We start from the raw sequence: 14,060 nt of genomic DNA, 5'->3' as shown, positions 1-14,060 counted from the left end.
GGTACAACCTGTATATCAAGATACATAGGTTAGTTTTTTAAAAAAACGAGTTGCAGTGAAGAATAAAGATGCAACAAATTGAACATGCTAAACATTTTAGCCTAAAGCACAATGTGTATTTTTTTGCCAGTCTTGATGAAAGGCCCAAAATAGGGACTTTATTGATTGTTGTTTCACATTCTTTTTCTGTGTATAAATTACTGCATAAAATGTGATTGGTTGTTTCCGGTGTTGGTAGAGTGAGGACTGAGAGTCTTGTGATGCAGTCTTGGCATAATAGAATCCTACATTTTTATGATTTTCCCCTTTATTTATGATTGTCTCATTTATACCTAAATTGGCTAAATACCTATTTTATCTTTGAGTCTCTTCATGATATTCAACTTAGAGAAACAGTGTTTTCCTTTTGTTCTCATTTCTTAAATTGACATTGAATTTAAATTATGCAATTTTGATAATAAATGCAACTGATTCAAACAGGTTTAAGAAAACAAAAGTGACTCTTAGTAAGCATATAGTTCAACTTGTGGGAGCAGAAGAACATGGGCACACCAGAGTAACCTAGCTGCGACCATTCAGTCCTCGCAGTTTACTGAGGTAATCAAGAGAGCTGGTATTGATCTGTTGAGTCAGTTAAATTGAGGTTATTTAAGAGAGCTTCTGTAGTCACACAAATCCATTGTGGCTGGATTAAACAAGGAATGGAAAAAATAAAAAAATATTCACAGATCTTTCCTGAAGTTAAGAGCAATAGTGCAGTCAGAACTCAAGAGAAACCAAAACCTGAATGGCCATACATTCTCCTGGATCTCATAAAAGCACCCACTGTTCTGTGTTGCAGCTTCACTGATGTTTTCCCCTGCATTTTGAAATTAGGAGTTGATTCTTATCATCTCCTTGTGAGATTTCTCTTTGAGCATAGCATTTAATTCTGGATTCTTGAAGAGCAAATATTAACTCTGGGTGTTGTTTATGTGAATGGAGATTAAAAATGAACCAGGATATAAATCATTCATATCATTGCCTCTCTTTTTCTTGATCCTTGGTTCAGCTTGGTACTTTATTTCCCAACAGAGAAAAGAAGTTTACCAAGAAGTTCTTAGCAAATTATGTCTTAATACACTCTTATACAAATGTATGATTCATTTGATTACTTTTAAATTTTTATTCAGAGGTTAAGAGATTATAGGTGTGTGTGTGTGTGTGTGTGTGTGTGTGTGTGTCTGTTATGTATGTGGATGTAACTGGCTGCTGGAATATTTATTTAGGCCTTTAATAATGTATAACACATTTTGCACAATAGCAGCTTTTTTTAAAAAAAAAATTAAGGTGTGCTTGTGTGTTTGTACTCTAGGTGGCAATCATAGAAGAATTAGTAGTAGGTTATGAAACGTCTCTAAAAAGCTGCCGGTTGTTTAACCCCAATGGTAAGTGCTCAGGTTTTATGTTTTTAAACACCTTGAGAAAATTTTAGTACATTATAAAATTCTTAACCAGCTGGTCAGTATTATTAATTTATTTGGGTAAGCATTGAGTGTTAAAAACTTTTTTTCCTTTAAGATGAAAGATCTATTAATATGCATATTATATGAAGCTATTGATTCTAAGAGTCACATGACTTTTTTTGGGGGGAAAATTATGTAAAATTTAAAACATCTACGAAACTAGATGCAACAGTGTAACGCTCTCCCATTTACTTAGCATCTAGCTTCCATAATTTTTATTCATGGTCAAAATTACTTCCCTCATATCTTCACCTACTTCCCCCTGCTCCCATATTATTCTGAAGCAAATCCCAAACACCAATTTATTTCATCCATGAAATTTCAGTATGTCTGAAAGATAAGGACTTAACTTAAAAGAACCGTAATAACATTATACACATCTGAAAATTAATTACTTTCTTAATATCAAATATTTAGCCCTTGTTTGAGGATCTTTGGTGATAGAGTAGTTAAAACATTCAGCTGCTCACCAAAAGGGTGGCAGTTTGAACCCACCCAGTGGCTCCATGGGAAAAAAATCTGTCAATCTGCTTTCGTAAAGATTACAGCCAAGAAAACACTAAGATAGTTCTCCTCTGTCACAAGGTGTTGTTAAGACTCAGAATTGACTCAATGGTATAAAACGACAACAGTCCATGTTCTTATTTCCAGTTGTCTTAGAAATGTCAAGTTTTTTTTCCATTCTTTGTTTTTGAGGTGGTTTGTTTTAATCAGGTGACAATTATGCTTTGATATTGGTTAATATCAGTCACTTTTAATTCATAGGTTTCTTCTCCATCTCTTTTTTTTCCTGCAATTTACTTGTTTAAGAAAATATTTTTTTCCTTGATTTTTCCAGAGTCTAGGGTTTGTTGGATGCATCCCCATGGTGTTTTAATATGTTGTTTCTCTGTTCTCTGAATTTCCTCTGTAAATTGATAGTTGGATCTAGAGTTGTGCTGTCCATTACAGTAGCCATTGCCCATGTGTGATGATTAAAATTAATTCAAATTAAGTAAAATTAAAAATTCACTTCCTTAGTTGTAGCCACATTTTAATTGCTGCTCATTCGCCACAAATGGCTAGTGCCTTTGTTGGACAGGATAGAAGACATTTCCGTCATTGCAGAAACTTTTATTGGACAGAACTCATTCAATTTTATTTGTTTTACTTTTTCTACATAAGAGATGTGAGCAAGATACACAGATAGTAGTGTATTCTGTATCAGGAGGCATATAGTCTTTGTTCCTTCTCTTGCAGTTGTTAGGAATTACAAACTAGTGATATTCTATCATTCATTCTTTACTTTGAAAGAGAAACTTTCATATTGGCTCCACAGTATTTTAGCTTATATAGGAAGAGCAAGATATAAATGCTGATTTTTCTTCCCACTTCCTCCCCTTTTTTTCTTCATCAGTTTTCAAAATAATTGGTGCAGTAATGTCATTCAACAATGATGAGATACATATTTTTGAAGTATTATAAATTCATAAGTTTAAACATAGTTGGTGTTTTAAATCATTATAGCTTCAAATGGTCCCAATCCTTCACACACCATGGTAATAGTTAATAGCTTTCTTCTTGTTTGGTAGGAGATACTATAGTTCATCTTGCATATTGCCCACCACAGACTAAGAATCAGTTGTTTTCTTAAGGGGCCCTGTTTCTTACAGTGGGAAAGGCCAGCATAGATCCTTGAATGCTTACTGGTATTGGATCGTTGTTTCTAGGTCTCAGATTAATTATTAGTATTTTTAAAAGGTGTTGCCATGGTTTCATTGGTTAATCATCTTGATGTTCCTTTGATTATCAACCTTTTTCTACACATTTTACAAATGTGGAAGAGGTTCAATGACATGCCCAAGAATATGCAGTACTTTAGTTGCAGATTTGTCAGATTGGGAGCTGGTGAGTTCCACTCCTATTGTTTGTCCACTGAGCTGTTCTTTTACTAGGCTAAAAATGAGCAATCCATTGCTTTCTTTGAAAGCGAATAACTTTTGTCAGATTTCAGAAATTTGTATGAAAACACTGTTTTTTAATGTGTAAGTTGTAGTTTTAACTTACATGTTTTTTGTGTGAGTATACTAAAAATAAACCATGAACTGAAATATAGACTAAGCACCCATACTTGTTATCACATTTTTTGTTACAGTTTTTATTCTGCAAAATTACACATCTGTGCATATTCCAACATACTAAAAATCTATTAAGAATATTCGAATTCCCAAAATTCGCATTATCTACATCACAAACATATTTACTTATAGTACATTAGCTAGAAACCCAATTGAGCAGTCAGGGCTTAAAAAAAATTTTTTTTTCCTCTTACCATAAATCTTGATGAATACATTTCTAGTTCTAGTTTAGCTTGTGTCCCCTTAACCCTTTCAGGTTTCTTTTTACGTAATTAATAGTATTTTGTCTCATCTATCTGCCATATTTATTAAAGTCCATACTATATGAAAGGCTGTAAAGATACAGAACTGAAAATACACTCCTTTCCAAAGATCTCACAAACTTAGGGGCAGTTTTATAGCTAGATACATAAATGACGTGCTTTGAACTATTTTACTGAATTAATAAAGATGAGACCATTTTGAGGTGAAATTCTTGTACCATATGTGATGCCTAATCTTCTCTCCTCCTATCTCCCCTCTCCCCACTTTAAGATGATGGAAAAGAGGAGCCACCAACCACATTACTTTGGGTTCAGTACTACTTGGCACAACATTATGACAGAATTGGTCAGCCATCTATCGCTCTGGAATACATAAACACAGCTATTGAAAGTACACCTACGTTGATAGAACTGTTTCTTGTGAAAGCTAAAATCTATAAGGTAAAATTCTTTCCCCTACTTTTGAATAAGGTAATGAGACTTGTCATAAAATATTTTTATATTTTATGAATTGTAAATGTATAAAATGACATATTTGATGACTCAAAAACATAGGTAACAAGTATAGCATATTTATCTTTAGTTTAATTACTTTTTAGACTTTAGACTTATGGTTATTTGATCATTTATACACATACATATACATACATAGGAGCTCTGGTAGCATAGTGGCTAAAAGCACTTGACTGCTAACCAGAAGGCTGGCGGTTCAAACCCACCAGCCACTCCTCGGCAGGAAGGTTGAGCAATCCTACTTTCGTAGTGATACTGCCTCGGAAACCCAAGGAAGGGTCGCTATGAGTCGGGGCTGACTCGACGGCACATAACAACAACAACAACAAATACATACATACATTCATAAAGTGTGTACATATGTATATAAATATATATGTCATTATTCACATATATATTCTCATATATTCTTCACATTAACTTGGTTATTTTCTTAGTTATTGGTAATAAGAGAATCCAAAGTTAATTATATTTGCTCTGAAATGTGTGTTAACATTTGAGTATGATCACATACCAGTACATGGTAATGTTAAAATGACCTGTGAAGATTCCAAAGTGAATTTTATACATTATCTCTTTTGCTCCCTTAACTACTAGGTCCTGCTTGAGAATCTCCAATCATGTGTCCTGGCATCATCTTAAAATAAAATTGGCTTATCTCTTTTTTTTCATTTTGATTTGGGTGAAAGTTTACAGAGCAAATTAACTTTCTGTACAGTAGCTCACTTGTACTTTGTCTCATGACGTTGACTGCAATTTCCTGCAATGCAACAGTTCCCCTCCCACTTCTTCCCCATAGTTACCTCTTGCCTGTGTCCTTCCCTCCCATGCACTCCTGCCCCTGGAGCTGTCTCCCTGTGCATACACAGCCTTTTATTCTCCCATGATTGATCTCTCCAAGCAGTGTATCTGTCTGATGTAAATGTTCAGCTCATATGCCTGTCTTTTGTTTGACTGGAAGCCACAGGTGTGGGTTCAATTCCACATGTGAGGGGCAGCTAGGGGCCATAGTCTCAGGGGTTTCATCAGGTTCTATCAGACCAGCAAACGTGGTCCTTTTTTTTTTTTAATGATTGAGTTTTGTTCCACATTGTTCTCCCACTCTATCCAGGATCTGCTACATAGATCCCCTTCCAAGGTGTTCAAAGTGGTAACAGGGCACCATCTAGTTCTTCTGGTTTCATAGTCTTATAGGCTGAGGATCACATGGTGTACCTGTTGCTTGGACTAATTGTTTCTTTGGTTTTCTTCATTCTTCTTTGCTCTGGACAAGGAGAGACCCATTGTTGCATCTAGATAGCCGCTTGCAAGCTTTTAAGATCCTAGTTGCTACTTGCCAAAGTAGGATGTGGAACAATGTTTTTGTGTAGTATGTTATGCCAATTGAGCTTGATATCCCCTGAGACTGTGGTCCCACAGGTCCAACTATTCGTTTCCTCTGGGTATCTGGCTGTGGCCAAAAAGTGACTAAATCTTCTCCCTTATCAGCTCAACTATATACTTGAGAATTCTAACAGAACATACAGATACACTTGTAGAACATTGTCTTCCAACCCTATATATGTTCATGGGCATACTACCCCCTGCATATTGTTGTCATTTGCCTTCGAGTTGCACCTAACTCATAGCGACCCCTGCTTGGGTTTCCGAGGTGGTGTCACTACGGAAGTAGATTGCCCGACCTTCCTTCCCAGGAGTGGCTGGTGGGTTTGAACTGCCAGCCTTCTGGTTAGCAGTCAAATGCCTTAGGCACTATATTACTAGAACTGCCCCCACCTGCATAGACATACCTAATAGTTCAGCCTGTGCACCCATCTATTCACCTGTATATCCATGTTTGCCTTCACTGACAGTGAAATACTGTATGTGCAAAAGGGTCCATCTTTGTTGTCTGTACTTCCCATGCATCTGTCTGTGTCTTCCTCTTCCTCAGTGCCACCATGTTGGCCACTCACATGTGCCCTTCTCTTCACCCAAATCAGTACTTTTGTCTACCTATCTAACAGTATTTCCTCCCCTCCCCTCCCACATGTGGTAACCAACAAAGAAAATTTCCTTCCATATATAAACCTTTCGTTGACTTTTTGCAATAATGGACTAATACAATTTTTGTCCTTCTGAGATTGACTTATTTCACTCGGCATAATGTCTTCCAAGTTCATCCACGTTACGCAGTGTTTTGCAAATTCTATGTTATTCTTTAGGGTTGCATAGTATTCCATTGTATGTATGTACCGTAGTTTGGTTATCCATTTTTGTGTTGATGGGCACATAGGTTGTTTCATTTTTTTTTCTATTGTAAATAGTGCTGTGATGAACATGGGTGTGTATATATCTATTCTTGTCCTGGCTCTCAGTTCTTTAGTATATATACCTACTAATGGAATCACTGGGTCAAATGGTATTTCTAATTCAAACTTTTTAAGTAATTGAAAGTTGGCTTATCTCTTAATACAAACAAAATTTGTTAATCAAAGTTGTTGTGGGAGAAGTTGTAAACCATAAATTTATTTTAAAAGAAAGAAATTAAGTAATATTTTACTTAATTTGAAAAGTACACTTTTCAGAACCAGATTATGCTTATCAATTTGGCTTTACCAAATAGACTAGTTAGTGAGTTAGAAAGAGGAGCCTAGGGAGGTATCCACTAGTGGTCCTAATCAATAATATTTTTGTGCTTTCTTCCTCCAGAGTAGAACGTTTGCCATCTAGTTGCTTTTCACATCTTTAATATTAAACTATATTCTGACCAGTTTGAAGATTTTGATTTATTCTTTGATTCAACAATTATTTTTGAGTATGTAGTGGTATAGGCAATGGAGATATAACAGTAGACAAAACAGTTCAAGCAAGTCTTTACTGTCAGGTGACAAGGTTCTACATGGACTGTTATCAGAATTTATGTTGTGGTAGAATGCATGCATGTATGTGATTAGCATCTTAAGAGCCAAAATAATAATTTTCTTCCATTTGTTTTTTAATAATTTATCAGCAAATAACCTACTATCTGGTAATATCATTAGCATACTTACCAATTTGTTTTACTTTTGTACTCTGCAAGCATGCTGGGAATATTAAAGAAGCTGCAAGGTGGATGGATGAGGCTCAGGCCTTGGACACAGCAGACAGATTTATCAACTCCAAGTGTGCAAAATATATGCTAAAAGCCAATCTGATTAAAGAAGCTGAAGAAATGTGCTCAAAGTTTACAAGGGTTTGTATAGCTAGTGTTCTTACATATAAATAAAGAGAACACAAGCCAGTTCACTGAATATCTGCTGTGTGCTAGTGTTCTTTTTCTTATGTTGATCCTACACCCAACTATGTAGATCTTCTATTGTATCTTTTGCAAAAGTATATATTTTTTTCAGTGGTTAGAAATATGATTTCAATTTCTTTCCCATATTAACTGTTCCCTCTTCCAGAATGCTTTTTTAAAAAAATGCAAAATGGTTTTGGAAAAATTGGTTAAGAATTTAAGAAGGAAAAAGTAGTCAACCGATTTTGAAAGAATGTAGACCATCTTTTCTTAAAATTCTGTGGTGCAATAGTGTACTTGGTAAGAAATCATGTTGAATATATGTGATTTTCGTATAGGAAGGAACATCAGCTGTAGAGAATTTGAATGAAATGCAGTGCATGTGGTTCCAGACAGAATGTGCCCAGGCTTATAAGACAATGAGTAAATTTGGTGAAGCACTTAAGAAATGTCATGAGATTGAGAGAGTAAGTACCTTATATATATAAGTTTCTGTTTTTATTCTCTTGTTACCTTGAAAGTTTTAAGCAAATCCTATAGTTTCTTTTCTTCTCCCTCTTTTAATTCAGCGTTGTTGTTATGTTGTTATTTGCTGACGAGTGTTTTCTGACTTATGGTGACTCCATGTGTGGGGAGTAGAACTGCATTCCCTAGGTATTCAAGGGCTTTTGGAAGCAGATTGCCAGGCTTTCTGAGGTGCCCTGGTGGGTGGGTTTCAACAGCACCAACCTTTCCAGTGATTAACCATTTATACCACTTAGGGGAATTCCTATTATTGTCTGTTTTGCCTGTAAGTATTTATTTTGAATACTATGGAAATTTTGTGTCTTGGTAATGTATTTATTGTGTTTTGAGTCTTTCTTTTCAAATTGCTGCTGTGTCTTCACTACAAAGCTCATTAAGTAATTCTAGATGTCTGTTTGTTCTTCATATAGTAAGCTTTGAAGCCTTTTCACAATATTTCTATAGCATATGTAATTTTTCATGTTGTAAATCATCGTTTTCTTAGTCTTCATTTGGCTTTTTTTTAATTTTTGCATTTTGAACAGAAACATAGTTTATATAATTTCACGTTTATAATATTAACAAGTAGAGAACATCAGAGCTTAGTGTTGGAATGTGAAAGTTGCTAATGGCTTGACTTACTTGCTCATTGCTTTCTCTACCCCATATCAGCCGTACATTCCATGCATATACATACGTGTAGCTCAGAAAATTTGCCAGATACGACATATTATAATTCCTTGGGAGTGGTTCTGAATATAGAAAGCAAATGCTTAATCTATGAATCTACCACACCATTATGTGTACTAATAAGTTAAGTTTGATTTGTTGTGATAGCTTTATATAAGTATGATTAACAAAGAAATAAAATATAAGTGTATATATTTTAATTCTACTACTTTACATTCAACAAATAATTCAGTGTTTGCTCTGCTGTAACCTGTGCTAAACTCACTGCCGTTGAGTCCATTTCTACTCTTAGCAACTCTTCCTTGGGTTTCCGAGGCAGTATCACTATGGAAGTAGATTGCCCAATCTTCCTTCCAAGGAGTGGCTTGTGGGTTTGAAATGCCAGCCTTCTGGTTAGCAGTCAAATGCCTTAGGCACTACGTTAAGCTCCTAACCTCTGCTAGGTGATGGCCAATGATATTGGCTTATTTAGCATGCAAACTGTACTGAATGATGACATTTTTTATTTTGCCAACTTTTTTTGCTAAGAAGATAAGTGATTCTAAGGCTTTGATTTTTTTTTTATAATGTTCTTTTACATTGCTATCATTCAAATTACTATAATTAAATTGTTGTAATTAAAAAAAGATAATTTTGTTAGCATTTTATAGAAATCACTGATGACCAGTTTGACTTTCATACATACTGTATGAGGAAGATTACCCTTAGATCTTATGTGGACTTATTAAAACTAGAAGATGTACTTCGACAGCATCCATTTTATTTCAAGGCAGCAAGAATTGCTATAGAGATCTATTTGAAGCTTCATGACAACCCCCTTACAGATGAGAATAAAGAACATGAAGCTGATACAGGTATAATATTTAAAGATTTGTTATTATTTGCTCTGGTGTATATATGTTTTTGTTTCGGTATAATACATCTTTTTCCTAAGCTTATTATTGAGTGCCTTTTGAGAAGATGTTATATATGGTTAGAAAATAATGATGGTCATTATGAATCTCTCTTAAGCAACAAAAGAAAAGTTGCACTTTCCTTCACATTTTCAAAATAAACAAGAATTGCCTTTATACAGATTATTACAATCTAAAAGTTTGAATTTCGTGAGTTTTACACTTAATATCTGGTTTATCCACTACTGTAAGTTGCTTACTACTCTAAATAGTATGTGTTCTGCTTAAAGTTGAAACTACATTATTATTATTATTATTGGTGGTTAATTTATCTAGTTCTCTCTTTCTGTAGTAATTTGTAGTTAAGCTACTAAAAGGTGAGTCTTTTTTTTTTTTTAGTTTTTATTGTGGTTTGGGTGAAAGTTTACAGAGCAAACTCATCTTCCACATAGCAGCAGTTCATATACATTTTGTCTCATAAAGTTGACTGGAATTTCCCACAGTGTAACAGCTCTCTTCCCACTTCCTCCCCATAGCTTCGTCTTCTCTGTGTCCTTGCCTCTCATGCATCCTTGCCCCTTGAGCTGTTTCCCTGTGTATACACTGCCCTTCTATTCTCCTTTGATTGATCTCCCCAAGGAGTGTATCTACCTATTGTAAATGTTCAGCTCATATGTCTGTCTTTTATTAGGCTGGAAGCCACAGGAGTGGGTTCAATTCCAGACCTGAAGGGCAGCTAGGGGCCGTAGTCTCAGGGGTATCCACCATACTCTATCAGACCAGCAGACCTGATGATTTTGAGTTTTGTTCCATATTGTTCTGCCATTCTATCCAGGATCTCCTACAGAGATCTCCCTCTGAGGAGATCTCCCTCTGAGGAGTTGACAGTGGTAGCCAGGTACCATCTAGTTTTCTGGTCTCATGGTCATATAGGCTGAGGATCACTTGGTGTACCAGTCCCTTGGACTAATTATTTCCATGCATCTTTAGTTTTCTTCATTCTTCTTTATTCTGGACAAGAAGAGATCCATTGTTGTATCTAGATAGCCGCTTGCAAGCTTTTAAGAGCCCAGTCGCTACTCACCAAAGTAGGACGTGGAACATTGTTTTTGTATAGTATATTATGCCAGTTAAGATTGATAACCCCTACGACCATGGTCCTGAGCCCACAGGTCCAACTGTTTGCTCCCTTGGCTGTGGCCAAGAAGTCACTGCAACCTAGTCCTTTGTCAGCTCTACTATATGCTTGGACATTCTTACAGAACATACACATACACTTGTCTGCCAACCCTATACATGGTCATGGGCACACTACCTCCTGCAGAGACATACCTAATCGTTCAGCCTGTCCCCCCATCTATCTGCCCATAGATCAATGTTTGCCATCATTGACAATGCAGTAGTGTATGTGCAAAAGAGTTCATCTTTGTTGTCTGTATGGTATTTCCATAGAACTTGTGGAATTTTTTTCTGCTTCATTTACTCTTCTCTGCCCACTCTAGTGAATAGTCTAGTTACTGCCCATAGCTGATGTGCTTGTACCATAACTCCCTAATAATTAGGAATCTGATTCCCTAATGTTTAATTAAGATATGAGCACAAGCTTGTGCTTTAGTAGTTTAAATGTGTATTGGAGCAATACATTTATTAAAGCACATTCATTCCTTTGGTAAAAATATATTAGTGTTTTCTGTGTGACAACTGTACCTGAATGAATCAGACCTGAAACTGAACTTAGCACTGTATAAGGAAATAGAAACAACGTCCTAGAGTATTCTACTTTCTTCTCACCTCATATCTAATCCATAATAAGTTCTGTTGATTCTTCAGCCAAAATGTTCTGTCTTTACTATTATCCCCTTATCAAATCCATTATCATTTCCTTTTTTAACCTAGTCTAACAAACAGGTCTCCTTATTTCCACTACTGAACCTCTTCTAATTAATTCTCTATACAAATGTCACAAGTAATTGTTTAAAAAGTTAAGTAAGGTCATGTGTGTCATCTTTTTTTATTTTGATTTGGGTGAAAATTTACAGAGCAAATTCACTTCCCATACAACAGTTCACATACACTTGGTCTCATGACATTGACTACAATTTACCACAATGCAACAGCTCCCCTCCCACTTCCTCCCCATAGTTACCTCTTCCCTGTGTCCATCCCTTCATGCACTCCTGCCCCCTGAGTTGTCTCCCTGTGCATAAACAGCCCTTCTCTCTCCCATGATTGTTCTCTCCAAGGAATGTATCTACTTCAGGTTAATGTTCAACTCATATGCCTGTCTTTTGCTTGGCTGCAAGCCAAAGGTTGTGGGTTCAATTCCAGACCTGAAGGGCAGCTAGGGCTATAGGCTCAGTGGTTCCACCAGGCTCTATTAGACCAGCAAACTGGGCCCCCCACACACACTTTTTTTTCCCAAATGATTTTGAGTTTTCTTCCACATTGTTCTCCCTCTCTATCCAGGATCTCCTACATAGCTCCCCCTCTGAGTGGTTGACAGTGGTAGCTGGGCACCATCTAGTTCTTCCAGTCTCATACTCATATAGGCTGCGGATCTCATGGTGCACCAAGGCATTAGGACTAATTGTTTCCATGAATCTTTGGTGTTCTTCATTCTTTGCTCTGGATGAGGAAAGACCCATCATTGCATCTAGATGGTCACTTTCAAGCTTTTAAGATCCTAGTCGCTACTTGCCAAAGCAGGAGGTGGAACAATGTTTTGTATAGTATGTTATGCCAGTTGAGCTTGCTGTCTGTCCCCTGTGACTATGGTCCCAAGCCCATAGGTTCAACTACTTGGTCCCCCTGGGTAGCTGGCTGTGACCAAGAAGTGACTACAACCTTGTTCCTTATCAGCTCTGCTATACACCTGGGAATTCAGATCGTACAAATACACTTACCGGACCATTGTCTGGCAACCCTGTACATGGTCTTGGGTATACTCACCACTTCATGTTGTTGTTGTGTGCCATCGAGTCGGACCCAACTTATAGCAACCCCTCTTTGGGTTGCCGAGGCAGTAAGACTATAGAAGTAGATTGCCCCATCTTCCTTCCGAGGAGTGGCTGGTGGGTTTGAACCGCCAGCCTTCTGGTTAGCAGTCCAGTGCCTTAGGCACTATGTTACCAGAGCTCCTCACCACTTCATAGACATATCTAATAGTTCAGCCTGTCCACCCGTCTATCCACCTATATGCCCATGTTTGCCTTCACTGACAACACAGTACTGTATGTGCAAAAGGGTTCATCTTTGTTGTCTGTACCTCTCTATGTCTTCCTCTTCCTCAGTGCCACTCACATTTGGTACATTGCCCTTTTCTTCACCCAAATCAATATTTATCTCTACCTATCTAACAGTGTTCCCTCCCCTCCCACCCCTGCTAACCAACAAAGAAAATTTCTTTCCATATATAAACCTTTCCTTGACTTTTACAGTAATGGACTAATACAATATTTGTCCTTCTGTGATTGACTTATATCACTCAGCATAATGTCCTCCAAGTTCATCCACTTTATGCAGTGTTCTGCAGATTCTAGGTTATTCTTTAGAGTTGCATCGTATTCCATTGTGTGTATGTACCATAGTTTGGTTATCCATTCATCAGTTGATAGACACCTAGGTTTTTTCCATCTTTTGGTTCTTGTAAATAGTGCTGCAATAAACTTGGGTGTGCATATGTCTATTCTTGTCATGGTTCTCATTTCTTTAGGGTATATACCTAGTAATGGAATGGCTAAGTCAAATGGTTTATCTAATTTCAACTTTTTCAAGAATTGCCATACTGCTTTCTACAGTGGTTGTACCATTTTATAGTACCACCAGCAGTGTATGAGAGTCCCAGTCTCTTCACATCCTCGCCAGCATTTGTTATTTTTTGTCTTGTTGAACTTTGGTACTGGTGCTGGAGCAGGATGGTATCTCATTGTTGTTTTGATTTGCATCTCTCTAATAGCTACTGATCATAAGCATTTCTTCACATGTTTGTTGGCCGCCTGAATATCCTCCTTGATCTAGTCATGTCTTCTGCCCATTTTTTAATTGGATTATTTGTCTTTTTGTTATTGAGGTATTGGAGTTTTCTATAAATTCTAGAGATAAGTCCCTTGTCAGTTATGTCATTGCCAAATATTTTTTCGCATTTTTTAGGTTATCTTTTGACTCTTTTGGAGAAGTCTTCGGAAGCACATAAAAATTTAATTTTTAGAAGTTCCCAATCATCTGGTTTCTCTTCTGCTGTTTGTGCATTTTGAGTTATGCTTGATAGTCTATTTATGCCATATATTAGGGCCCCTAAATTTGCCCCCAGTTTTTCC

At 36.6% G+C, this 14,060-nt stretch overlaps 1 protein-coding gene across 1 annotated transcript in view; it reads left to right on the top strand.

The window, feature by feature from the left end:
* NAA15 (N-alpha-acetyltransferase 15, NatA auxiliary subunit) overlaps nucleotides 1–14,060 on the top strand; it is a 69,927-nt gene that overhangs the window by 30,349 nt on the left and 25,518 nt on the right. Inside the window, exons 11-15 of the mRNA XM_042780989.1 lie at nucleotides 1,355–1,427; nucleotides 4,157–4,326; nucleotides 7,460–7,612; nucleotides 7,996–8,124; nucleotides 9,492–9,705. Coding sequence (XP_042636923.1) covers nucleotides 1,355–1,427; nucleotides 4,157–4,326; nucleotides 7,460–7,612; nucleotides 7,996–8,124; nucleotides 9,492–9,705 — 739 coding nt within the window. The remainder of the gene's footprint in view (nucleotides 1–1,354; nucleotides 1,428–4,156; nucleotides 4,327–7,459; nucleotides 7,613–7,995; nucleotides 8,125–9,491; nucleotides 9,706–14,060) is intronic.

Source organism: Orycteropus afer, unplaced genomic scaffold (assembly GCF_000298275.1).
Source record: "Orycteropus afer afer isolate SDZICR_OR568_19922 unplaced genomic scaffold, OryAfe1.0 scaffold00076, whole genome shotgun sequence".
In the NCBI taxonomy this organism is placed as follows: Eukaryota; Metazoa; Chordata; class Mammalia; order Tubulidentata; family Orycteropodidae; genus Orycteropus; species Orycteropus afer.
This window is presented reverse-complemented; position numbering and strand designations above follow the sequence as displayed.